Below are 25,300 nucleotides of genomic sequence, written 5' to 3'. Positions count from 1 at the left end.
CTTGGAACCTCTCCGCATACATCCACAGTCACCCAGCCTAGGGCAGCGTAATCCGCGACAACCTCAGCGCGTGGATGATTGCTGATCAGTTGCGTTGGGTTGGAATACAAGGCGCTTCCGGCATGCTTGCAGTCGAGATAGTCTGTCACCGCTGAGGAAGTCAGATCGTCGGACAAGCGCATCGTTGGTACGATTGTGCGTTCAAGCTTCAATCGTAGCAGTTGGACTACAAATGCAGTGTACGATGTACGGCTGGGCTAGAAAAGCTTCATGGCAAGCAGTGCGATGGTAAGCTGTAACGCACAAAGGAAGCTGATTACGACACTAACCAGTCATTTTCGCAGCTGATCAAGTAGCTCAGGTATCCTTTGTCTTCCACTCAGTATATATATCCCCTGGAGGAACTGACAAACTCACCCCAGCTCAGGCTGCGCGAATTGTTGTTGACCATCATATCTCTCCCTCCCAGTCTGTTGTCTGAACTGCAAGATGTCTGGGTACTCTCGACAGCCAATCGAAGAAGCGAGAAGCCGATATTTATCAAGCGGGCAGTCGTCTTGGCGCTCTTCGTGTCTCCCAGACCCGTCCCTGTCTAGTCCCTCGCTGCCGAGGCACGCCAACGTTGTCATGACCACCTCAGATCACACTGGATATGGTGATCGTCAACAGATTGACTACCCGTATGAATCTGCTCCGACAGATGTCGGCCATCCTTATTACCTCCAACCTAGTCCTTATCACCAGCGGACGCTCAGCGATGAGTCGGTGGCCACAAAGGCTGTATCTCCTGGATATCAGTATTTTCCGAAATCAGCAGCGGATCAAGACAGTCGTTATGAGTGGTCTTCACCAGTCCCACCCGGTCTCCTTGAATACCCAGACAGCAATTGCGCTACCACTGTCTATCCATACCAGACATCTGCCGAGACGATGCAAAATGAGCATTGCACCGAAGCATCGGCTGCGCCAGATAATTCATCTGAAACCAATATCTACCGAGTACGACGAAAAGACGGGCAAGACTTCAAGTACGGAGAACTGAAGGTGAAGGTGCCTCATGTCGATGTAAATACATGGAAGGAGATTGCTGCTGTTACTGGCAGAGCCCGAGGCACTATCTCGAAAGGAGGACGCCAAGATGATACTTGGAAAATACAGATTATAGGTAGCGCAAACTATCTGGTGTATCGGCTTGTGGATATCTGCTTACATGTTTCGCTCTCGCTCTGACATGAAAAATCCCAGCCAAGCGCCAGAAATCTCGTAAGCAGAGAAAGACGGACAAAGAGCTTGACCCAGACCATCGGGCCAACATCTCAGCCGGTTCTACCAATAAGAAATGGTATTTGGTGCATCGTGTGAGGTGGCATGAATTCAAATATGACAACGGCTCTGTCAAATCTGTCCGATTGCAAGGTCAGAACCAGGTAGCCGCGTTGACGAAAACTAGCGTGGCGACTGTCAGACGAGCTCTGAAACTAGAGGGGCCACAGACTGGTGTAGTGTCAAAGATATGGGTCGTAGAAGAACAGGATGGAGAAGATCCTCCTGCTTGACTAGTATGTATCGTATAATCGTGTTGTATCATCGGATTGAGATTCCTGTAACTTGAATTCGATGCTGTGTGTGTTTACATGCCAGTATGGCATGATGCCAATTGTGACTCGCCAACTGCTGTTCAAAGGAGTAGTAGCAGCTCGCCGGGAAATCCAAGTCCATTCGATGTACTTGAGTATGACGGAATGTGAAGCAGCTTTAGCATGTTCGGCTGTGCTAGCCTGCGGATCGTCCCGGATACTATGATTGAGCCCCATACCTGATACAGATGCAGATATATGAATTCTCGACATGTCACCAGACCTGGCAGCTGGTTCCGGCCTGGACTCTCCCGTTGATAAAGCATTGGACACGCCTCTATCGACCCTGAAGTGGAATCACTCTGCTTGACAACCGTTGCTTTCTTTTCCGTGACAAAAGGAAACGCCATCAATCAGTCGTCATGTCGTTTCGTAATATGATATTATCGCTATTGCCGTCCATAGACAGGTCTATCTTATCAGAGTCAATATCGAGCGTCATTGATCATCCTCTCGTCGCTTCTTGAACCAACCCCTTCCCGCCAAAAGCCGCTTGCAACGAAGCTTGTAACCTCTTCTCGCTCTTGCTCATCTGTATCATCGGCCGATAGGGAAGGTTCGTCCGGTCACTCATGGGCAACACGACGGTTGAGGTTCGTTGCAGAGCTTTCTTCTTCTCGCGCTTCTTTGGCTTGGGATTGGGTTTCATATGAATTGTAGGGGCCGGGTTGACCAGCTCCTGCAGGTGCACGTCGACGGTAAACGGGTCGGCTGAGGCGGTTTTCTTCGTTGTAGTAGCGGTAAGTATGATCGTGTTCTTCGTGTTGACCTTGTAGAGGACCGGTGGGTGCGGAGGGGTGATCTGATCAATCACCATACACTTCAGTGGAGTGGCGGGAGGTGTCTTGTCTTCCTGCTTGACGGCCGATTCGACCGCAACGATTGGAGCTGGTGAAGTCGGAGTTTGGCTGCGACGGATGTCTACCGGCGCGGCCTGCAATTCTAGCTCAAGCTGATCGTCGACCGCCATCGCGCTACTAGTTTCCACCGCCGTTTTTGGCTCTACCTCCGCCTCTTTCTGAACCCCAGTCTCCATCTCCTCCCCAAGATCGTCGCTCTGACATTCGACCTCGCGCTGTGTATCTTCTCCAACTTCAACCTCGCCGAGAGGCACAATCTCCCTAACGGGAGACTTCTTCCACAACAAAGACAACCCGCGTAAAGCCTCGAGCGCTCCCGCTCGGTCGGTATATCCCTTAGGCGGGACGAGATCGAGAGGGTCGTTCTCGTCCCGACTATGATTGTCGCTGCCGATGTGCATGGACTCGGGCTGAACCTGGATCGGTTTGTCCTCCTCTGAGGATCGATCTAGGTCAGCCGGCGCAGTCATGCGGTGTTGGCAAGATGTTGGCACTGGTGACTGAACTCGTGCTGGAAAGGCGGGTGACGGTGCCGAGGATCTATGTTCCGCTTGTTGTTCCCTCTCGGCCACCCGATCAAGTTCACCCGCCCGTTTCGACCTCTGCTTCGTCCCGTCCGTCGATGCCTTCTTCCCATCCTCATTCTGTCGCGACCCCTTGGCCGCCTTCCCATCCTTGCCACTCCCTCCAGAACACAGATGAAGCTTCATTTCCATCTTTCCCCCAGCCGTGTTCCCACCATTCCCATCACTCGGGTCATCCTGTAGCCCGGCCATCTTCCTCCCCTCCGCGTTTCCAGAAACCTGTTCAGACGTGACGACGATGAACCAAGAGATCGCCCTCATAGCTCCCTCTCGTTGTCTCTGTCGCTCTCGCTCCTGCTGTCCCATTTCCTGCTGGGTCCGGTTTTCATCCCTATGATCCGTAGGATCCGAGTAGACAGAACGATGCGCCTTTCGGAGCTCGGCGTATAGACCGGGCGTCATCCTGAAACACAATGATTTGCTCGTCGAAGGGGCCGTCGTCGATGTCGTCGTCGACGTTTCTCTCGTCGCGATACCGGAAGAAGCCGGTTCGACAGCGGGAGAGGTAGAAGGGCTCCGAGCCTGAAACTGCGGGACGATCCCGTACAACGTGACTTCCTCCGGCTGATAAGCGGCTAGAGCGGGGAAGATACACGGCAAGCTCTGCAGTGTGGTCTACAAAGCGCGACCGACCGTATCATCCAAACAGATCAGTCCCGCCTCAAAAACCTCCCCAAGAAGAGAAAGATGACTCTGAAAATTGAGAGGTACTCACGGCAAGATCATCAGCCCCAATAGCCTGGACCCTCTCCGTCTTATACTGAAAAACGCATAGAAAGCTGCTTTGCGTGGGGACAGTCTGCCCTACTTGCGGGGCTCGGTGAGGTTCCGGGGCGGTACGAGGTTCGGGGGCGGGATGACGTTCCGGGCTCATCGGTTGTGATCCCGAGCCTGAAGGGATGAAGGAAGTGGTCTGGACTTTTGAGTTAGTTGGGTTGCTTGAGGTGGTCGGGTTGCTTGAGATGGTCGGGGTGGCGGAAGAAGAGGTCGGGTTCGTAGAGATAGTCAAGCTGGCCGAGGTCGTCTGTGAACCAGAGACCGAGGGGGTTTTGAGGGGAGGATAGCGCAAGGTGTCCGGGGTCGATTTGATAGAGGTGGCTATAGATCTCTCTCCACCGTGTGCATGCCTATGTGAATGTAGCTGCTTCTGGCTCTGAATCTGGTTTCGCGCTTGTGGTGGGCAATGCGCATAGCGTTGCGGATATGGATTAGGGTGGGCTTGCGGTTGGGAACCCGATGCAGAGTTCGGTTGATGAGCATGAGATTGAGATTGAGATTGAGAATGAGACTGAGGATGAGGTCGAGGCTGACGATGGGAGAGAGTCTTAAAAGCGTCTCTCGTCAAAGATCCCTGCGCAGTAGGTCGATAACACCCCAAAGGGATCAAAGGCGGTGCCGGAGGCGTCGACGACCGAAGTCTCTTCCGTTCCCTTGACCCTGGCGAGGTCTGGAGTTGAGCCGGTTTATGACTGAAGAGAGGCCGAGTGGGAGATCTCGGGTTGAACCTCGATGTCGATGGAACGAGATTGAGGGGTTGGGAGGTGGTCAACTGAGGATGGGGTGTCGCGTGAGATTGAGGTCTGAGTTGAGGTTGAGGGTAAGGGGTGTATCTCGAAGCAGGAGAGTTGGAGGATAATGGTCGATGGACGAGATTCTATCCGAGAATGACAGACTCAGCTTCGCAATACCAAAACGAGAAGAAGACCAGTTTCATGTGCGTGCACTCACCTGTTGAGGTCGGATCCAACCGACGACCACGTCGCGCGATTGTCGGTAGTTGATAGGTTGACTGGAGAACGAGAAGGAGGTGGCCATAGCAGGAGAGAAGTTTTGGGGAGGTTTCACTATGTCGAGGGAGTCGGATGTCGATGATTGTTGTTGTCGCTTGGTGGAGGTCGGTTCCGAAAGATCGAAGGATGACTTCCTTTGGGGATTCTTATAGTTTTTCGCTTTTACGAGACGCGAAGCACGGACGATAACAACAAAAGAAATAAAGTTTCTTGTTGATTGATCCATCAAATCTGATCATCAATCTTGCTTCGACTGATTGTTATTGTCGACGATCAACATCGCGGCACGAGAAGGAGCGGAACGCGGCGAGTACCTGATTGATATGATGGAAGGTCACAAGTCTGAAACACCTTTGATCAATTGATCATCGCTTCTCGCGCGCGATGGGCCGATTGATACATGATCGATCCACCGTTTGATAGATGAGCGAGATTGCGCCCATGTCTCGAAGGGGACCTTGCATGTTCTCTTCATAGCTATCAGATCGATTCATGTCTTTTCCCTTGCTCTTCTGCTTGACCTCTTGGTAGTTATGATATCCGGGGCGGTGGTCTGACTTATATGACGGTCTCGACATCTGAGAGACGAGCGCTTCCAGGCGCGAAATAGAGGGTCCGCTTCACTCGCTCGGAAGCAAATAACGATTTCGGGTTGACCTCCGCGTTCATCGAAAGAGTTGATCCTCATAGATTATCGTCGTGCTCGTCTGTTCTGATATCGACAGATCGTCAGAAGCTAGATGCCTCAAGCCGAAGATTGGTATGCACGACCCACTACGAAGATCCTCATCCCCCACAAATCTCCTCTCTTGACGCTCTCTTATCCTCTCATCTACACCTCGTCACACCTCCAGACCAAGAAACCCAAAATCAAAAAATCCCGGGCCAGCACCGAGACGGAAAACCAAAATCGAAGATGGACACCATCCTGATCCTCCAATCGATGTACCCCCTTCCTGACGAAATCATCCTCTTCCCCTCGACCGCTCTCGCCCTGGAAGATCCTACGGCCTACGAATCGGATGGGAATACAGGGGGGAAAGAGGAACTCGGGTTGGTCTTGAGGGTGCCTTTGAGGGAAGAAGGTGGAAGTGGTCATGCTGCTGGTGATGGTGATGACGGAATGAACGGATTGGCTGGAGATGCTGGGATGGGAGAAGATGTCAAGGTCGGGTTCAAGATCATCTTCCCCCCGACCTCTACGAATCGCTTGGGATCGAGCAGGAAGGACAGAAAGGACAGGAATGTGAAGATGACGCTCTCGGAACTCCCTACCGGGTTGATCAGAGCGGATGTGGATCGGCTGGAAAAGGAGTTCGAAGACGTTCAACGGGAGGTCCGAAGAGAAACCGGTTCGGAGGGCAACGACGACGGGGACGATGGAGGAGAAGAAGAGGAAGATCAACTCGGCTTCATTACGACCGTAATCGACCTCATCCGTCCGAAAATCCTCTCCGTCCTCCTCCTGCGTCAGCAAGAAACCCTCCTCAACCTCAATCTCAACTCCACCTCGGCGTCCTCTTCTTCCTCCCAGCCCGACCCGGACGAACCGCTCGAACGCGCCTACCTCTGGTTCCCCTCCCTATCGACCCCTTCGAAACGTCGAGACCTCGTCACCTACGCGTCACGGTACCACCTTACCGGGTTCGTCCTCGCTGGAAAACCGGGCTTACTGTGTCTAGAGGGTAGAGGGAGGGCGTTTGAGAGGTACATGAGCGATATCAAGAACGAGAGTTGGGGGGATATCCCTAGTTATCAGAAAAAGGTCAGTTCGAGGTCGAGGTCGAGGTCGAGGGGGAGGCCGAGTTACGATCTTCCTAGCCAAGTCGATGGCTGATGTTAATATGGTTCAATTCAACTCGTTCGTCTCGATCTCGACGCCGCAGGTCACCGAACGTACCCGCCACCAGATCCCTCATCGAGCCTTCTCCATCATGCAAGAGATAACCCACCTGATCGATCAACGTGGAGTACACGGAAACCGGGGGGATATGAGGCAGGTGAAAGAGTGGATGGCGAGGTACGGATTGGAAGACGAGTTTGGGTTCGTCATGGGCATGTAGACGTAACGTCACACACGATGCCCAGACGAGGAGCGGAGAGAGGGGATCAGATGGGGAGAGGAGGTCAGGCGGGATGGGATGAGCGGTGTACAGTGTCCTCCAGACAAGGCGGAAAGTCAAACTTCGATGGGAGATGGGGTATATTATCATATCATATTCGTCACGTCACATCACGTCCTTCATAAACAGGGACCAGCTACACGCCCGGGCGTTTACGAGGTAGCGAGCTTCTGTTGAGCGTGACCGCTCTCCTTCTGGGCGTTCCCGCTGAGCTCTTGGGCAGAGTCTCCGGTAATGGCGCCGACGATGGCGTCTACGAAGCGAGCATAGCGAACATTACACATGATCATCAGCCCAAACATGTTCGACATATCAAAGAAGATGAGAGTGGGACTCGGGACTCACCCTTCTTTCCGACGACCCGGTCGACGGTACCCTCGGCATACTGCTTGGCCTCGGCAGCCTTGATCTCGGCTTCTCCCTTGTCGTGCCTCTCCTTTCCGTCCTTGGTCAAGACGCTAGGCTCGGTAGATCCTCCGACGGCCTGGAACTGTAGGTGTGAAGCGACCGCGATACGAAACCATGAGGCATTTGTCAGTCATGTGTGCATATGTGAGGACTAGTATGTGAGGACTAGGTCACGTCGATGGAGAAGGATTTGGGACTCACACCGGCCTCGATGACCGCTCCGGCCATGGCCTCGACGGACCCGACGACGCTGTTGACCTGACCGTTAAGCTTGGAAGGTGCGTTGGACATGGTGGTGGTGTTGAATCTGTGTGGGGTTTGGTTTAGAAAGTGAGAGTTTGTGTTTGTTGTGAAAAGGGGAAGAGGTTGTGTGGTGGTGTGATGGGGGAACGTCGAATCGTGATGGGCGTTGCTCTTTATACCCTTTTGTCATTCTGGGTGATGGCGACATCAACATCCCTTTCGGTGGGTCCCGCGCAGAGATCTGCTTCCGCAGCTCATTCCCCCCCGTCGCCCGCCGGAGCCGCTCGCCCCGCGTGCGCGTGGTAGTGACGTACCCCGATGACGTAGTGCGAGAGGCAAAAGTACGTCATTCGCTCGGCAACGCCCGACTCCGTAGCACGAGGCCCAGGGGCCAGGGGATGCCGTATCCGGTTTCATGGGTAGTCGTCGTCGTCGTTTCAAGTTTCATCGCGGCGTGCTTGTCAATAGTCGATAGCGATAATTACCTCGCTCATGTTTACGTGAAATGTCCGGGAGTGAGAAACTAGGGCTTGAGACGATGTAGCAAATTCCTGATGTCACCACGTCACAGTCCTCGAGCCGTAGAGAAAGGCCTGCAGATTCGCCTCCTGCATACGAGTAATCGGGTCATCGTTCTGTGGCTTGTACTTGAAGATTGGCGTATGCTCTCGTCTTTGTGTACTTTTATTTCATGTCTACAATGCCTGAGTTCAACGCTTCCAGCGAGCTCAACGTTGATGGTATTCCGTCGAGCCCCACACGACCACGGATCGAAGTTCATCCGTTGATCCTCACCCGCTGAGACCTCGAATCGAGACATCTGGAGAAGCGAAGCAACCGGTTTGTTCATTTGTCAGAAGAGCAACTGACACGCCTCTCCAAAACCTGGTGGAACGGGGTCCACTTCAGGCGGTATGCTTAGCGGGTCGCGACAAGGCAGGCTCGCGTTTCCTCTAGGCTAAATCTGGTCGGAATAGGGAAGAAAGCGTCCCCAAAATATCTGTATCGTTCGAGGATTATATCTAGTCTAATGGTAGCTAGTCCCTCCAAGATACATCTCACGAGTCTAATCGTGGTCGAACCGGATCGTCAGCTCTTTCAACATCGAAGACATCGATCATATCTTCTCCGACATCCTACATTGACGAACGTCCTCATAGTGTATCTAGGCCGTGCATATTCCGGCCGCTTTGCCTCTACAAGACCCAGCGAAAACGATCGTTCTCACGAAGATTCCCCATCGGTACAGAGCGATCGGCTTTCCGGAAATGTCATGCCGAGCCCGCAGAGAAATCCGGTTTCGCGTCCTAAAAAAACAGGGAAAAACCGCAACAGGAAACGGTTATCAGTCTCATCCGCTGCGGATCGTTTTCACAGATCTGCAAGTGCCTAGCTGGTTAGTGTAGGAAAGGGGGAAGAGAACGAGGCGGAATGGCGGCTTCCGTTGGGGCTTCTCGCTGACCGACTTCACGCAGATCCATCGATTCTGGGGCGGATCGTCTCGTAGCGCATATTGTCGTCTCATCTCTTCTGCTTCTCGATCTTCAGGCGCCCGGCGCTCGATCTGATTCGGATCGTCACGACCATCCCGATGAATTCCATACCGCTTCCTCCACGCCTGCTCCATGCCCGCCATCGGGTTTTCTGAGTGGCGTTAGCCCGTCTTCTCTTGACCATCCCAGATTTAATCCGCTATTCCGGCTGAAGATTCATATCTCTCGCCTTGCATTGACCGGCGATTCTCCTGCGTTTTCTGAGATCCGGTGGTTATAGTCTCCCCTGGGCACTTGCTGCTGACATTTCCCCCCTCTTCCCTCTCCCACACCTAATCACTTGGTACTTTGTCGCATATCTTTCTTGCATTCCGGCTCGGAGTCACGCCTCGACTCGCCAGCTTGATCAAACTGTCTCCTACGTGTCCTCTTCTGTCCCAACTTTCATTCTGCAGCGTTTCCTGCCTAGCTGTCATCGAGACTCTCTTTAGTGGTCGCAATACGAAACCGCACCCAAAACCGCGCTCCTGTGACCGTACCCCGCGAACCGAAAACAGACAGAAAGCAACCAGAAAGCAGACTCACCCTGATCATCAACGAGATCCGATGACCCGGCCTCAACCTCTCCCCCTCGGCGTCCACAGAACGGTCCGAAGAATAAGGGAGGATCGAATGGGCGTAGTTGTACCGGACGGTATCCCTACACGAACACACCACGAAATAGTCGATTGGGATCAGTGAGCGGTCCCTTCAGGGGAAAAGCAGGATCCGGCTTGTATTAGGTTCGCTCACTTTTGTATATAGACCGATCCGCTCTTTAACAACACCTCCCACCCGTCCCTACCTTCACTCTCGGCACCGTTACGCTCCAGCCTCAAGACTCTCTCCGCGCCCAAACTGACTCCGATGATCACACTCCCACTCGCATCCACGTTATCGACGTGCGGATCAATCCTCCCTGTCGGCGAGAGGTGCAGTGCGTGGGTAGTCGTCTGGAGAGGGGCTGCGAACGGTTCCCAATCCTCTCCTGAAGGATTGTAGGCATTTGGATTTGAGGTTGACGACGGTGTTGTTCTTGTTATTGATTGGGATATAACGGAGCCTGTAGACCCAGAAACAGGTAGAACTAGCGATTCATATAGCCCCCTGGCCAACTCCGCCCCGGGCGAAGCTGGTAAAAGTCCATAAACCCTCTTCAAAATCGCCGGATACGGAACTATCGGATGGATGACGGACGGTTCGGGGAAGGCTGTGAGGAGTGATTCTCTGTAGGAGGTGATTACTGAGTCGAAGTGGCCCTACCGTCGATCGAATTCACAAGCAGGTAGTAAGAGTCTAGTCAGCTGAGATTCGAGGAGTACAGTGGGGTGGGGTTGAGGCTTACTTCTTCGAACCCATACACACTCGGGTCTTCGAACAACGCCTGCAGATCTAAATTCGAAGTTCCTGCTTGCGACCCATTTCCTTCAACTTCTCCGTCGATGGCGGGTGTAGAAGTTGAGGTGGACGACCGTCGTCTCCTCGTCCGCTTCTTCTTCGAATCCACCCGGTCCAACTTCCATAAAGCCAGCCTGACCAAGATGGCCTGTTCTTCCGGAGAGAAAAAATTGGGGTAATAAACAAAGTCCTCCGGCTTGATATCAGACTCAGATTGCTTCGGAGAGCTTGCAGCGTCTGAACCGGGGTCTATACGACGAATGAGAGCATGAGACTGGAGGAGGTCGAGCTTGAGTGGTGGTGGTCGGGTCGAGTAACGGCGACGGGCACATCGGACCGGCCGGGCGATCGAGCGTAGGAGCTCCGGAATTGGAGCGATTGTCGTATGTCGTACGATCATCTTACGAGCCAGCGGTATTATCTGATTCAGATGTCGATGGTGAAACGACGATGGTTGCACGTCACCTGGCGATCGAATCTACAAATTCTACAAACTCTGTTCGAAGTTGTGACTTTATTTCGGCCAACTCCGCGTGGGTTCGACCTGAAGCTTTCTTGGGATCAAGCACGTATCTTCGAAATCTCATCAGCATCACCAAACTCCACCCCCACTGCATACCCCGACCCTAGTCTCAACGACAACATGATCGATCCCGATACCGAAGACATGCCCCAGGAACCTTTGCCCCGAGACAAAGGAGCTTGGGACCCAGAGAACCCGTTCAAAGATGCCGACAGGGATTGGAACAGGCAAACAGGAGAGCCAGACGTCTCTCCGTGTGGACTTGGCGGTATTGGACGGTGGCTCCGTAACAGATGCCAGCCTTGGGTCACCATTGTCGCATTTGCAAACCTTGATAAGCACCAGAGTAGATGTGAATCGCTGTAATGTTTGCGGTTGTCTCGATCGACCGCGAGTTGGAGATAATCATGTTGACCTTATTCGCTGAAATCTCCCTGACCTAGCCGGAATGTTACCAAACGAGATTGATGCCCTGGCCGACAGTATGACTACCATGGACCGAGGCAGCTATGCCATCTTATCGAAGGATCAGGAACCTCTGGTCTATCTAATCGACAATTGCATGGCTTTTGAAGGGCTTGCCTGTATACCACAACATATCAAAAACGACTTGGAGACGGTAGTACCCAGAGCTCTCAATCGATTGACTGGTATCCACCATTCCGATGATATCAGGCCCGTCTATCGCGTCGTCATGGGTCCCAAGACGGGACACGATAAGCATGATATCAGAGCCGATATATCATCGTACCGCGATTTCCAAACACCGCCCCATACACCGACCCCGCTTCCTGCCGACCCCCAAAAAATCATTCCCCCAACCACTATCCGTATCTACCAAGGGACCGGCCGCCCATCCAAAGGCTTCCCCTTGTTCTTCTGAATCTTGTCCAATTCCTTCCCCCTCCTCGCCCCAATCTGGACCGCCTTGGTCCCCCCAAACTTGTCTGTACACTTCATCAGCCTGATCGGCCGATTACCCACGTACTTGCCGTCCATCTCTTTCCACGCTTTGAGGTAGTCTTCAGGGTCTGAGAAGGCTATGAAACCGTATCGGGCCTGCAAAGTCAAGGTCGAAAGGAAAAAAGGAGGTCATGTTAGTATACGAATTCGACCAAGACAAGATCCCTCGAGGCGGGGAATGCACGAAGAGACACCCCGAAGCTCACCTTCATGCTCAACCGATCCCTGACGACCTTGCATTTACAATAACTCGGGTACTTTGCGAACGCGTTGTTGAGCGTGTTATCGTTGACGTCGTTGGACAGGTCTCCGACGAAGAGTCTGAACCAGGCTGTTATATCCGGCGCAACCAGAAAAAACGGGTGGGGGGTGTCAGTCCGGTTTATCAGGTTATATTATGACAATAAGAACGAGAATGAGAATGAGGACATAAGAAGCAAAAGATCATGGAGGATCGAAGTAGAAGTATCCTCAAGACAACGGGACGGGACTCACAAGGGTCCCACTCCAACAACGTCTGATCCTCCCAGACCCTCCCTCCTTTAGACCTGATGACCGTCTCCCTCTTCCCCTGCGCGGCCTTCTTGGTCGGTTTAGGCGGATGAACCCATTTACCATCAGGTCCCATATATCCTTGAGTTGCCGGGTCTGTAGCTGCTCCTGCTCCGGCCCCAAGACCTGCACCTGCACCAGCACCGGCCCCAGCGCCTGGTAAACCAGCTCCTGAAGGTCCAGCCGAAGAAGAAGCTTGATCAGGCTTATAGTTGTAAGCCAAGGACTGTTGAGCCATCTCCGGATCGTATGCGTTGTTATGGTTCGGCACGTAGGTGGAAGACGAAGTAGAAGGACCGGCTGCGGGTGCGTAGCCTGCCGAGCCGTAGTAAGTGGGCGTGGCGGAGGGTCCGGCTGCTTGGGCGGCGTAGTACTGAATTATCGACAGGATAGGATTGAATTCAGTTTGAGAGTTCGAAAAGGGAAGTGGTTTATGTGATTGGGGAGGACTTACCGCTGCCCACTGTTTAATCGATCCGGAAAGGGAGATGACCTCAAGTCAGTTTACGACTCTGAGCTCCGCTCGAACCCCAATGTAGACTCACCGCCGCCTGACGTTCTTCTTCAGTGTATCCAGCTGACATTGTTGCTACTATTCGATTTGTATGAGGGTATGTAAAGAGCTTGACGGTGTGGCGATGAGAGGTCGATGTGAATATGATCAAGGGTCTGAGCGTCCAAGGTGGGACCTGCTTGACCATGGACTCGACGATGACCAGTGATCGCTACCTCAACTTCGACATTCACAACTCCTGCCAAGTTTATATTTTCGACTTGCGATCTCGACTCTGACATTTCATCGTCCTTCCCTCAAAGCAGCCAGGCATAACAGAAAGCTAGGGCTCGTTAATCTGCGAGAGAGAAAAAAAAGTCCGAACACAACGTCCGGACGGAACAACTGCGAAGCCAACGCCATGAACCCGACATCCTCATTTCATCGTCTGAGCTGGGCATTCGGGACGTTGAGATCAGCTGGCAAGTAACCTTCGAACTCCTGCTCTGTCCGTACTTGGTAGCTCACAGATGGTTCTCTCCTGTCGATTTCTAGCACCCCGAGCATCGAGTAGCCGTCAAATTCCACGTCCATCCCGCCGAACCCTCTCCACCCGTCCTCGAGCTCAAACCCCAGCCGACCTCCAGAAGAACAACCCCTTCTACGTCCCCCCTCCAGGCCCTGACGACATTCCTCCCATCTCCGCCCGCTTAAAACCCCTCATCCCATTCTTCCTCTACTGGACGGCTCTTACCTCGTTAGCGTTCCACTTGATGCAAGTGCGGACGCATACTAAAGAAGAACTCAGCCGGAAAGAGGCCCAGTTGACGGTCCTCGAGAACTTGGTGGAGAGGTACAAGAATGCCGCGGGAGCATCCGGTGATAATTCAAGGACAATAGTGGATGAAGAAGAGGTGGATAGGGAATTACGGATGGTAGGGCTTCGAGAACGTTTAAAACCTACAAGCACGGGAACAGAGGAAGGGATGGAGCGGTTAGAAGAAGAATTCGTCGAGGGCAGGACGATCGGGTGGAAAGAAGTCTTCTTTGGGCGGAAATCGACCAAGTTGTCAGAAGAAGAGCAAGAGAGTGCGGCCAAGGCCGAGTGGCAGCAAGGTACGCCTCGGTTTACCTATTCTTTCCTTTTCCATTTCGTCGACCTGCAACCTGGAACTACCAGCTGATCTATCATCGCTATCCTCGCCTCTCGTCTTCCTCGTATTCGCTTCACCACCCTCCACTCTGCTCGTATCAAATCGCAGTACTCAACGCCGCATCGACTCACTCGAACCCCCCATCATCATCAAACACCCCAAAGAGGGACTACTCGGGTTTGGACTCCAAGATGCCAGAAATACCTACCTCTTCAGCCTCATCAACAACGACAACGACAACAATAACGGAAGGTGCACGGAGAGCGCCTTCCTCGGCTGTGTATATGTGATCCTTCTCGTGTGACTACATCGTTATCTATCGATCTATCGAATACATGAAATGGGCGTGCAATGGTTCAGCTGTGGCAGTGGGAGCGTTTGAGGCTTCGGGTCGGTCCGCTTGAGTTCAGATTATTTCTGAGCAAGAGAGGTGTGCGGCTGGAATTAGCCCGGACCGACTGTGCAGTCTCTTCTTTCTTCAATCGCGCACGGCCGAGCAGCGATTGCTTGCTATCAACAATATTACAGACGCTTCAGATGCATGAGATTATGATTGAAATCTGTTGCTAGCAAAGTACTAAGATTTGCTGTTCTTATAAACATGAACTACAGTACTCACCTGTTGCTAGCAAAGTACTAAGATTTGCTGAGCAAACAGGTTTACAACATGAAGAGGTAAAAATGAAGATACTAGAGGTCTTTACATCTAGGTGTACGCTAGGGGCGAAAATCGCGTCACGTGACACCTCCACCATTTTCGTCTCCCGTCTCTTCGTTGTCTAAATCGTTCATGTTCGTATCGGTTGTCGTTGTTCATGGTTGATCGCATGAGAGTCCGAACGAAAGTACGTGTTGTTCGAAAGCGGTCGCGGGAAGTTCTTTCGTCAACGCGTCTGCGCAGTTGTCGACGCCGGAGATGTGGGTCACGCTGACCGCTCGTTCAGCAACCTTCTCTCGGATGAAGTGCTGGTGCGTATCGATGTGCTTCGTTCGGTTGTGCGCAATCGGATTCTTCGCCAGTGCGATCGTCGATTTGTTGTCCTCGAACAAGGTGATACACATCTTGTATCCGATGTTGTCCGAGAAGCGAGTGAGCCAGATCGCCTCGCGTGCCGCCGAGGAGAGGGCGAGATACTCCGCTTCGGTTGTCGAAACGGTGACGCAGTCCTGCTTCTTCGACTGCCAGGAGATGCCTCCACCGTTTACGAAAATCCATCCACCGATCGACCTGCCGTCGCTGGGATCATTCGCGTAGTCGGCGTCTACGTACCCCGCGATCTCGAATTTCCCCGAGTAGGATAGCTCGAGCTGCTTCGTCTGATTGATGTATCGAAAGACCCTCTTGACCGCGCTGACATGTTCCGATTGAGGGTCCGACGAGAAGCGAGATAAGATCCCGACTGAGAACGCCAAATCCGGCCTTGTCGACAACATGAGATACATGAGTGATCCGACTGCGCTCATGTACCAGGTCTTGTCTCCCGGAGTTGTCTTCTGCATGTAGCAGCGGATGAGCTCCTTGCTGTCGACCAGAGGAGTGCGCACTCCAGAGCACCCTTCCATTCCGAACCGTTCAAGTACTTCGTCGATGTACTTGCGTTGATGGAGGTACAGGATCTTCTCCTTTCGGTCTCGACGAATTTCCCAGCCTAGGAAGGTTTGCGGATCTCCCATGTCGGTCATCTCAAACTCGTCCGTCATGATATCCTTGACTCGCTTGGTGGTCTCGATATCGTCAGCGAAGATGAGCATGTCGTCGACGAAGACTGCAATGAAGACTCGCTTGTCTTTGATCTTGCCATGATAGACCGACGCGTCTGCATTGATAGGGACGATCCCATGCTTCTTCAGGTGATCGGAGAACCGGGCATTCCAGCATCGAGGAGATTGTTTCAACCCGTAGATGGATCAGGCTAGCTTACAGACCTTGTTGCGATCGGTGGCATAGCCTGGCGGTTGCTCCATGTATACCTCCTCATCGAGTTTACCATGAAGAAATGCCGTCTTTACATCCATCTGCTGTATCTCCATGTCCTCTTGCGCAGCTAGGCTTAGAAGAAGTCGAATCGAGCTGGCTTTGCTGACCGCCGCAAACGTCTCTGTATAGTCCCATCCGTATACCTGAGAGAATCCTCTAGCGACAAGTCGAGCTTTGTACCACTTCGTATTGTTGGGTCCTTCCTTGCATCTCAAGAGGAACCTGCAGGATACGACATTCGTGTCTGCGGGACGGTCGACCAGAGTCCATACGCCATGCTTCTTCATAGCGTCGATCTCTTCGTCCATCGCCTTTTGGTATGCCGCCGCTTCGTTTGTCGCTAGGGCTTGCTCGGGTGTAAGATTCTCGCTGGCTATCCCAGCAAAAAGGTGGGTTTCGTCTACCCTAACCCCTTTGTCGATATCCTCTCGGAGTTGTGTGAGAAGTACGTAATCCTTCAGATGAGCCGGTAGACGTTTCGTGCGAACGGGTCTCGCCGATGGAACCTCTGGTAGTTTGGTGTTGACATCAGTGGTCTTTGTCGTCTTCGATCCCTTGTTCAAACTCTCGTCCGAGGTTGACGAGCTGGGTCCGCTGTCGTTGGCGATGCGACTATCGTCTGCCGTAGGGTCAACGGCGTTGGCTTCCTCTTCATCTTCGATGGCCTTCTTTTCTTCCTCGAAGATGCAGTCGTACACGCGGACTTTGCTGATCTTGCGAGACTTCAGATCGTAGACGTTGTAGCTCCGGCTATCGTCATGGATCCCGACTAGCAGACCTGTGCTGACTTTGTCTGCGAGTTTGCTCTCACGAACTTTCTTCGGAAGGTACGTGTACACCTTGCTACCGAAGGTTCGTATGTGTTTCAGCGATGCCCTTTCCCCTGTCCACATTTGGTATGGAGTAGTGGGGATCGCTTTGGTAGGGAGTCGGTTACGTATATGTACGAAATATAGTAACGCCGCACCCCACCATCCGTCGCTCATCTCGGCTTCCTTGAGGCAGGCGTTGACTCCGTCCATGAGTGTTCTGTTAGCCCGTTCCGCTATGCCGTTCATCTGAGACGAGTGTGCCATGTTTGTCTGTAGCTGAATTCCCTTGCTTGCGAGGTAGGCTGAAAACTCGGCACCGATGTATTCCCCTCCTTGGTCGCTACGGAGGTGTTGGATCCGATTTCCAGGGTGCATGACTTCAGCTCGTTGGACATATTCTTTGAACTTCTCCAGTACCTCGCTCTTCTTCTTCAGTAAGTAGACGGTGTTGAATCGAGTAAAATCGTCAATGAACGTGACAAAGTACCATTGTCCTCCAATACTGCTCCGCCCGACCTCGCAAACATCGGAATGGATGTACTGCAGAGGTCGAATTGACTTTGGAGGAACACCGTTGAACGGAGCACGTGTTTGCTTCGCTCGAATGCATACGTCGCACTGAGGATTCCCTTCGTCGACCACGTCAATCCCTCCGACGAGATGTTCCTTGATCGCTCGTCGTAGTGTGGTGTATCCCGCGTGTCCTAGCCGTTTGTGAAGGTCTTCGATGGTTTCCGGAACGACTCTGCTCGCGAGAGCCTTGTTTTCCTGATGAACGACGTCCATCGTATACAGACCGTTCACCAATGGGGCCGAAAGCAGGATCGATCCGGTCTTTCTGCGAATCACGTCGGCATGTGTCGACTTCATACTCACCTCCATACCCTGCCTGACCAGCGAACTGACAGAGATCAGGTTCAGTGCGATATCGGGTACGTAGAGGCAGTGGTCGAAGTATGTGTGAACCGTTTTGTTCCCGACTTTCAGATAGACGCTGGCCTTTCCGGTGCCCGTGGCGTAGATCGTCTTTCCGTTGCCGATGGAGATCGGGAGCTTGCATTCTCGGAAGTCGCTGAACCACTCTCGTACTCCGAACATATGCCTGGTACATCCTGAGTCCATCACCAGCACGTCTCGTCGACAGAGAGCAGACATGGCTAGGTGAGGAGGAGCACGCTCGGACGGCAATTCGGAGTCGAGCTTGGGAGGACTGGAGGGAATTGTTTCCCCTTCGACGATGGCCATGAACATGCCGAATACGTCGTCGTCACCTTCGACCGAGTCATTGTCCTGAGGCCTGGAGTACATCGCAGCCTGACGATGATTGTCGGTTGACTTTGGTCGTATTTCGTTTTCGCAATCCTTCGCGTAGTGTCCCTTCTGATTGCACCGGTAACATTTCAGGTTACTAGGGTTCCTCTTCACCTTTGGACGCTCGTGTCCAGCGGATCGCTGTTGGTATTGACTTCCCGATCCTGATCCGGAGGCATGACTGTTCCGGTGTCCATGCCTGGCTACCAATGCCTGTGCATTGGTCATCTCGACGGAGATCGACTCCTTTCGCAGTTCTTCAGCACGAAGCTGTTGGTAGACCCAGTTCAAGCTCATGAGCATGCTGTTCAACGAGAGGCTGTGAATCAACTGCGAGGCCAGCGGTTGCCATTCGGCTGAGACGGATCGCAGTAGAATGTGGCAGACGTGTGCTTCGGACAGTTGAGATCCAGCTCGTACGGCGGCATCCCATCTCTTTCGGAGGGTAGTGTAGAACTTCTCGATCGATTCGTCGGGTTCCTGCTTGGTGTAGATCAACTCCATCTCGAGATTGATCACGTTTCCCAGACTGTCACAGGGCGTGACCGAACGGCAGCATGGGATCGACGCGCATCTAGGTCATCGGCCCGGATCGGGCGACACCCAGCGGATCCGCACGAAGTCAACAAAAGAAAGCCGCGACTTCGTGTGTTCGACCGTCTATTGTTCGCCTGAAAGAGTGACCGACGGACGATAGCCTTTTGTTCTCGAACAAAGAAGACAAGCACGAAGTCGGGCGAACTCGGTAAACAATAGCGGATTCGGTGCGAGCAACGCGAGTACGTAGTTAGCATATAACGGAGCGCGAATCGTAGAGAAGTCGTGCGAGTCTGTTGTACTTCTATACGATTCAAGCGCAGTTATTACATTCGACATACGCCTATACCTTAGTTATACTACGGAGACGTACTAGGAGAGGTTACACTATCACCAACGAACTCACTATCGTTAGTACAGTGTCGCGACTTCACACGAACTCGAGAAAGACCGTGAGACACCGTAGTCACGTGATCCGACTTCGCTTGCATCTAGAAACCTGTGACTCGCCACGTAGTCGCGACGGAAGTAAATACGCGGAAGCAACCCCTTAGACGATTTTCGAGGACGCCCGTAACAGCATAACTGCGCTTCATCTATCACACCTTTCAAGATGTCAAGCCAGGCAACGAACAACAATAGAGGCACGGGTCCGGCCACCAGGGCGGGAACCCGTGGGAACATACGACCTTCGCAAGAAAACTCCGAAGATCCGGACGATGTCGGTCGAGGACCGGCCGATTCGGAAGAGGGGATTGTCCCCCACACGGAGGATAGCGAAGAAACCGAATTGGATTTACTTCGGGAACAGAACCGTCGTCTCTTGGACGAACTCGCCAGACAACGTAAGGACCAGGACGACCTTACCACCAAGATCGAACAGTTGATCGATGCGAGGTCGGTCAAGGAACCGAAGGCGCGCAAGACCCAGCGGGACCCCTTCAGCGGTCTCCAAGATCTTGCGGACCAGTACGATTCCGACGACTCAGACAACGAAGCGGACGGGAGGTACCGAAACCAACGATTCGCTGAGAGGGATATCTACACCCCAATGCGTGAGTTTCGGTCCGAATCCGGGCGAGAAGATCTGGAACAGGACGACGAGGGCAAGCTCAACGAAGTCAAGGACTTCACCGGAGACGACAAAGATTATTCGGTGAACCACTTCTTGGCCAAATGCCGTGTCTGTTTCAATCAGAAACCGTCGCAGTTCCGCACTGGTAAGGGTCAGGTCGGATTCGCTGTCATGCGCCTGGCTGGGGACGCATTCGAGCATGTTTTCCCGTACATCAGTCTTCCGTTCAACGAACAACCCGCGTTCTTGCACGACTTCGAGATGTTCGCGCAGTTCATGAGGAGTTCGTTCGGAAAGAACAACAGCAAGGGCGATGCCGTACGGGCCATCAAGAAATTGAAGCAAACCGGAACGGCTAGCGAATTCTTTTCGAAGTTCGGGTTGCACAAACCCCTGACTGGCTGGAACGATGAAGCGTGTATTGACGCCGTAATGGACCGGCTTCGTCCGTCCGTTAGCAAGTACCTCGAGAAGAACGGATACCCGAAGAGGAATTACATCCGATTCCGAGCGAAGGCGATCGAAGTCGACAATAGATTGCAGTCTGTACGCGATCGCGGGCAAAGTTCGGACTCCGACTCCGAAGAGGATCGAGGTCGGTCGAAGAAGAACCGGGGATTGCGAAAACGCTCGGATCAGCGCACCAAAGGAGATTCGGACCACGGAAGTCGCGAACGCAGGCAACCTAGCCCAGGGCCCAGGGTCACGTTCGCTACCGGTAGCCCCGCGTTCGTCCCAAGGGGAGGGGCCCCCTATAGGCCCATTACGGAAGCCGAGAAGGATCAGCGACGAGCGGACGGGAAATGCCTACGATGTGGGAAACCGGGCCATTACGCCCGAGACTGCCCGGACAAGCCGTCTTACAAGCCCATGGCGCCCGAAGTCGTCCGAATCGCAAGGGAAGTCCCTGCTAACACGAACTGGAAGAAGGGTTCGTTCCAAAGATCAAACTGGATCCGTTTCGAAATACGCGGTCAGGACCCGTTAGTTTCCTTGTCCGTTTGGCCTCGAGCGGGTTCGGACGAATTCGTGCTCTCAGCCCTCCTCGACACAGGGGCGAGCAGCAGCTTCATTCGACCGGGATGCTCGCTGCTCGAGCAGATAGCTCAGTCCAAGTACGAAGTCCCGAAGATCATCAGACTCGTGGATAATGGTCCGAATCCGGCCGGACGCGGACTGATCACGTCGTACGTAGACGTAGAGGTTTTCATCAACGGGAACATCGGACCCTTCAAGATTCGTTTCGATATTATGGAGAGCGCTTCGCCGGAAGTAATTTTGGGTTTGAACTTCATCAAGGAATACGGAGTGCAGATGGATTGGGAGACTTGCGAACTCAGTATCTTATGCCCGAAGTCGCCGGCGGAGGGGGAGAATGATACGATTCCGGGAGAAACCAAGTGGTTTCGTGGACAAGGAGAGGGTAGTCTCGACATGTTGGAGGCAATTCGGGAACTAGAATTGGAGGAGGAAGAACCGACTCCTGACGACGATGAACTAGACGCCATGATTCCGGCCGAATATGCGGAGTTTCGCGACATCTTCAAGAAGAGCAATTACGAGAAGTTACCGCCTCATCGAATCTACGATCACCCGGTTGACCTCTTGCCAAATGTTCAACTGAAGAGGGCGAAACCGTACCCGTTGTCGGCGGATGCGGATGCCTGGTTGAAAGCGTGGATCGACAAAAGTCGCGAAATCGGACATATTGAACCATCTTCGCACTGGTTCGGAAGCCCGGTTTTCCTCGTGAAGAAGAAAGGAGGAGACTTCCGAATGGTTACGGATTATCGCGAACTCAATCGCGCTACGGTCAAGAACGCATACCCTTTGCCAAAAATCGACACATGCCTTGAACGAGTTCGCACAGGGAAGATCTTTTCCAAGTTTGACATGCCGACTTCGTATCAGCTCTTGCGAATGCGCCCGGGAGATGAGAAATGGACCACGATTTTGACCCGGTACGGCGCGTTTCAGTCGAAGGTAATGCGGGAGGGCATGTGCAACGCCGGAGCGTCGTTCCAGTACTTGATGAACGACATTTTCGACAAATTCGTCGATAAGGGGGTGATCGTTTACGTAGACGATATTTTGGTCTACTCTTCGACGAAAGAGGAACACGTCGCGGTTTGCAAAGAGTTATTCGCCACGATTCGCGCGCATTCGTTTTACCTAAAACCGAAGAAGTGTGAGTTCTTCAAGGATTCTATCGAATTTCTAGGTTACCAAGTCAAGGCGGGCGAAGTCGCGATGACCGACGAGAAGATGGCAAGCGTCAAGACCTGGCCGGTGCCGCGATGTGTGTCCGACATCGCTCGGTTCCTAGGATTTACCAACTTCTATCGACGGTTCATACGCGACTACGCCAAGATTGCTTTGCCGATCAATCGGCTCCAGCGGAAAAGCGTGGAGTGGAAGTGGGGTGACGAGGAACAACAAGCGTTCGACACACTCCTGCACAGCTTTTCGGAAGGGCCCATGCTGATCCAGGCGGATCCGGACGTCGCTTGTTTCTTGGAGACGGACGCGTCCGACTACGCGCTGGCTGCCGTGTTGAGTCGACGGGATGACAAGGATGCGCTGAGACCGATTGGGTTTTACTCGCGAAAGCTGAGTCCGGCGGAGATCAATTACACGGTCCACGACAAGGAACTGCTCGCGATTGTTTCCGGATTCGGGCATTGGCGGGCGATTTTGTTGGCACAGAAAGAACCGACCGAGATCCTCACGGATCACAAGAACCTCGAGTACTTTCAAGGGGCGAAGCAGCTCAGTCGTCGCCAAGCTCGATGGGCGGAAGCGTTGTCGGACTACAATTTCCGGATTCGTTATCGACCGGGCGTTAAGGGAGGGAAACCGGACGCATTGACACGAAGGCCGGACTACCACCCGGGAAAGGGCGGAATCCACTCGCGGACACACAACGAAGGGAATTTCGACGTCCTACTCCCGAAGTCGCTGTGGGTCGAACAGAGTCGGTCGGCACGAGTGCAGGGTCCCCGAAACCGTACCTTGCGGGACGATATCAAAGAAGGGGTAAAGGCAGAAACCGCCGAGGGGAACGTTCCGTGGACGAACATCACGGTTTCGGGGCGGCCATACACGGAGTCGCCGTGGTCATTCACGAAGAGAGGAGAGTTGCGATATCGGGGGCGGTGTTACGTGCCTGATCACGAAGACCTGCGTGTTCGAGTTTTGCAGTCACGTCATGACCAGCCGTTAGCGGGGCACCAAGGACGAGACAAGACGATCGAATTGGTCAGGCGAGATTACAACTGGCCAGGGTTGGACGACTTCGTGATCGACTTTGTGGGTTCGTGCCAGAGTTGCCAGCGAAACAAGACCACGCGGCACAAACCGTACGGAATGCTGAAGTCTCTGCCGGTTTCGGACAAGCCAAACGTCGAATTGTCAATGGATTACATCGAGGAGTTACCGATGTCGGAGAACAAGAATTCAATCCTGGTCATCACGGATCGGTTCACGAAACGCGTGCGATTCTTGGCGGTCACGACGAAAATGACGGCCAAGGACTTGGCGACCACGTTTCTGACTCATGTATTCTCGCAGTATGGCTTGCCCGACGCGATCTTGTCCGACCGCGGCAGCAAGTTCACGTCCGAATTCTGGAAGGAGTTTACGAAGGCGTGCGGAATCAAAAGTAGGTTATCGACAGCTTACCATCCTCAGACCGACGGAGCGACCGAACGAGTCAACCAGTCCTTGGAAGCGTATTTGCGCGAATACGTGAATGTTCGGCAGAACGACTGGGTAAAATGGTTGCCTTTGGCAGAATTCGTGTTGAACAACACGACGCACGCCTCGACAAAAATAACTCCATTTTTTGCCACGTTCGGGTATCACCCTCGCTTCGACTTCACCGACGAGGTTGGCGAAACCGGGTCCGGACGGTTGGCGGCTGACGAAATGAAGGAGATTTGGGAGGACATGCGGACGTGTTTAGAAGAGGCCGCGGAAAGGGCTGCGATTTACTACAAAGCCGGGCGAAGTGGGACCTTTTCGCCCAAAGTGGGGGAGATGGTTTACGTATCCGCACGAGATATCAACACCAAGCGACCAAGCAAGAAAATGGACCACAAACGGTTCGGGCCTTACGAAATCATCGAAGAGATCTCCTCACACGCCTGGCGGGTGAGGTTACCGGCTTCGCTGAAGATACACGACGTATTCCACCTAGATCGTTTGGAACCGCATCGCACAGGCGGAGTCGCGGCGAGGCGTCAGGATCCGGGTCCTGAACCCGAGACCGAGGACGTTTTCGAGGTCAAGTCAATCCTAGATAGTAGGAAACGAGCGGGCAAGGTTCAGTATCGCATCGAGTGGGAAGGGTACGCGGGTCCGGAGGCGACTACGTGGGAGAATGCCGAAGACGTCTTCGCCGCTGATTTGGTCGAGGAGTTCCACGCGCAAAATCCCACGAAGCCGAAGCCTTAAGTCCGAGTACGCGCGTTTGCGGGCGAACGCGCGTGACTACGGACGATCGGACACGAGCTGGACTCAACTCACATTCATTTGAACTACGAACAGCGACGAAACAAGGTCGAAAGAATCACAAGGTATATCTCGCATAAAAAGTATAAAAATACAAAAAGAAAGGAAAGAAAAAAAAAGAGGCCCCGAACCCGCGTCTCAAGGGTTACCACGACGACGCTTGTTCCTGCCCGAACTCGGCGACGGATCGCGGTCTCGCTTCGATCCCGCCCGGTTCCGAGCGGAAGGCGACGGCGGCGGCGCAAGACCTTCGACGAGGCGGCACATCACCTCGTACAACGACTGAAGAGCCGTTCGACCGAGGACCCGGTCCTCGTCCAAGGCGCCTTTGACGACGCCGGTCTGGAAGATCTATGGACGAACACGTACGGATGTTAGCGAAGTCCGACGAAGACGAGAAGAATCGAGAGAAGAGTACTAACCAGAGCTTCCCGAGCTTGGGTTCCTCGAAGAGGAGCACCGCGAGTGTGTCCAGCGCGAGGACGATGGGCGGCGTTGAAGGCGGCGGCGGCGGCGGCGGCGTCGCGATCGATCGAAGCCTGACGACCTCGGACGGACTCGAGCGGAGTCTCCTCTCGAGGTCGAGCGTCGTCGGCGTCGTCGTCGTCGGCCACGTTGTCGCGCGAGTCCTTGCCGGCGTACTCACACGTCGAGCCGAATGCGTTGCAACAGACGCAACCCTGCTTCGTCCCGTCGCGCTTCACGACCGAACGGCACTCCCGAGCCCAGGGCACGTCATCACGCTTCCGATGGCATCCGGCGCAAGTCGGGTCGTTTCGGACGGTGTCGCCCGGCCTCTCGGACCAGTAGTCGGC

General features: G+C 53.5%; 7 protein-coding genes across 7 annotated transcripts; 3 read left to right on the top strand and 4 right to left on the bottom strand.

The window, feature by feature from the left end:
- Positions 1-364: 364 nt before the first annotated feature.
- Positions 365-1,748, top strand: HD553DRAFT_354885 (uncharacterized protein; the record flags this gene model as incomplete). The annotated part of the gene is made up of 3 exons (XM_046183808.1): positions 365-1,165; positions 1,246-1,416; positions 1,642-1,748. The coding sequence occupies exons 1-3, from the start codon at positions 490-492 to the stop codon at positions 1,746-1,748; spliced, it is 954 nt and encodes a 317-aa protein (XP_046040598.1). The 5' UTR covers positions 365-489.
- A 274-nt stretch (positions 1,749-2,022) lies between these two features.
- HD553DRAFT_333314 (uncharacterized protein) lies at positions 2,023-4,896 on the bottom strand (the record flags this gene model as incomplete). The annotated part of the gene is made up of 3 exons (XM_046182098.1): positions 2,023-3,696; positions 3,797-4,735; positions 4,810-4,896. The coding sequence occupies 3 exons, from the start codon at positions 4,894-4,896 to the stop codon at positions 2,083-2,085; spliced, it is 2,640 nt and encodes an 879-aa protein (XP_046040597.1). The 3' UTR covers positions 2,023-2,082.
- A 698-nt stretch (positions 4,897-5,594) lies between these two features.
- HD553DRAFT_303802 (uncharacterized protein) lies at positions 5,595-7,068 on the top strand. Its single transcript, XM_046178926.1, has 2 exons — positions 5,595-6,636; positions 6,758-7,068. The coding sequence occupies exons 1-2, from the start codon at positions 5,788-5,790 to the stop codon at positions 6,932-6,934; spliced, it is 1,026 nt and encodes a 341-aa protein (XP_046040596.1). The 5' UTR covers positions 5,595-5,787; the 3' UTR covers positions 6,935-7,068.
- Positions 7,069-7,800, bottom strand: HD553DRAFT_303799 (uncharacterized protein). Its single transcript, XM_046178925.1, has 3 exons — positions 7,604-7,800; positions 7,340-7,484; positions 7,069-7,247 (listed from the first exon to the last, which is right to left on the bottom strand). Exons 1-3 carry the CDS (start codon positions 7,691-7,693, stop codon positions 7,147-7,149), a joined length of 336 nt encoding a protein of 111 aa, XP_046040595.1. The 5' UTR covers positions 7,694-7,800; the 3' UTR covers positions 7,069-7,146.
- Positions 7,801-9,462: 1,662 nt separating this feature from the next.
- On the bottom strand, positions 9,463-11,092 carry HD553DRAFT_21475 (uncharacterized protein). Its single transcript, XM_046177188.1, has 3 exons — positions 10,523-11,092; positions 9,931-10,436; positions 9,463-9,838 (listed from the first exon to the last, which is right to left on the bottom strand). The coding sequence occupies exons 1-3, from the start codon at positions 10,973-10,975 to the stop codon at positions 9,604-9,606; spliced, it is 1,194 nt and encodes a 397-aa protein (XP_046040594.1). The 5' UTR covers positions 10,976-11,092; the 3' UTR covers positions 9,463-9,603.
- An 840-nt stretch (positions 11,093-11,932) lies between these two features.
- Positions 11,933-13,197, bottom strand: HD553DRAFT_327634 (uncharacterized protein; the record flags this gene model as incomplete). The annotated part of the gene is made up of 4 exons (XM_046181830.1): positions 11,933-12,157; positions 12,268-12,392; positions 12,557-12,986; positions 13,159-13,197. The coding sequence occupies 4 exons, from the start codon at positions 13,195-13,197 to the stop codon at positions 11,933-11,935; spliced, it is 819 nt and encodes a 272-aa protein (XP_046040593.1).
- Positions 13,198-13,417: 220 nt separating this feature from the next.
- On the top strand, positions 13,418-14,610 carry HD553DRAFT_303790 (uncharacterized protein). Its single transcript, XM_046178924.1, has 3 exons — positions 13,418-13,588; positions 13,662-14,222; positions 14,369-14,610. The coding sequence occupies exons 1-3, from the start codon at positions 13,528-13,530 to the stop codon at positions 14,548-14,550; spliced, it is 804 nt and encodes a 267-aa protein (XP_046040592.1). The 5' UTR covers positions 13,418-13,527; the 3' UTR covers positions 14,551-14,610.
- The last annotated feature ends 10,690 nt before the right edge of the window (positions 14,611-25,300 follow it).

This window comes from Filobasidium floriforme (genome assembly GCF_021052385.1).
Source record: "Filobasidium floriforme strain CBS 6241 chromosome Unknown HD553scaffold_1, whole genome shotgun sequence".
Classification (NCBI taxonomy): Eukaryota; Fungi; Basidiomycota; class Tremellomycetes; order Filobasidiales; family Filobasidiaceae; genus Filobasidium; species Filobasidium floriforme.
This window is presented reverse-complemented; position numbering and strand designations above follow the sequence as displayed.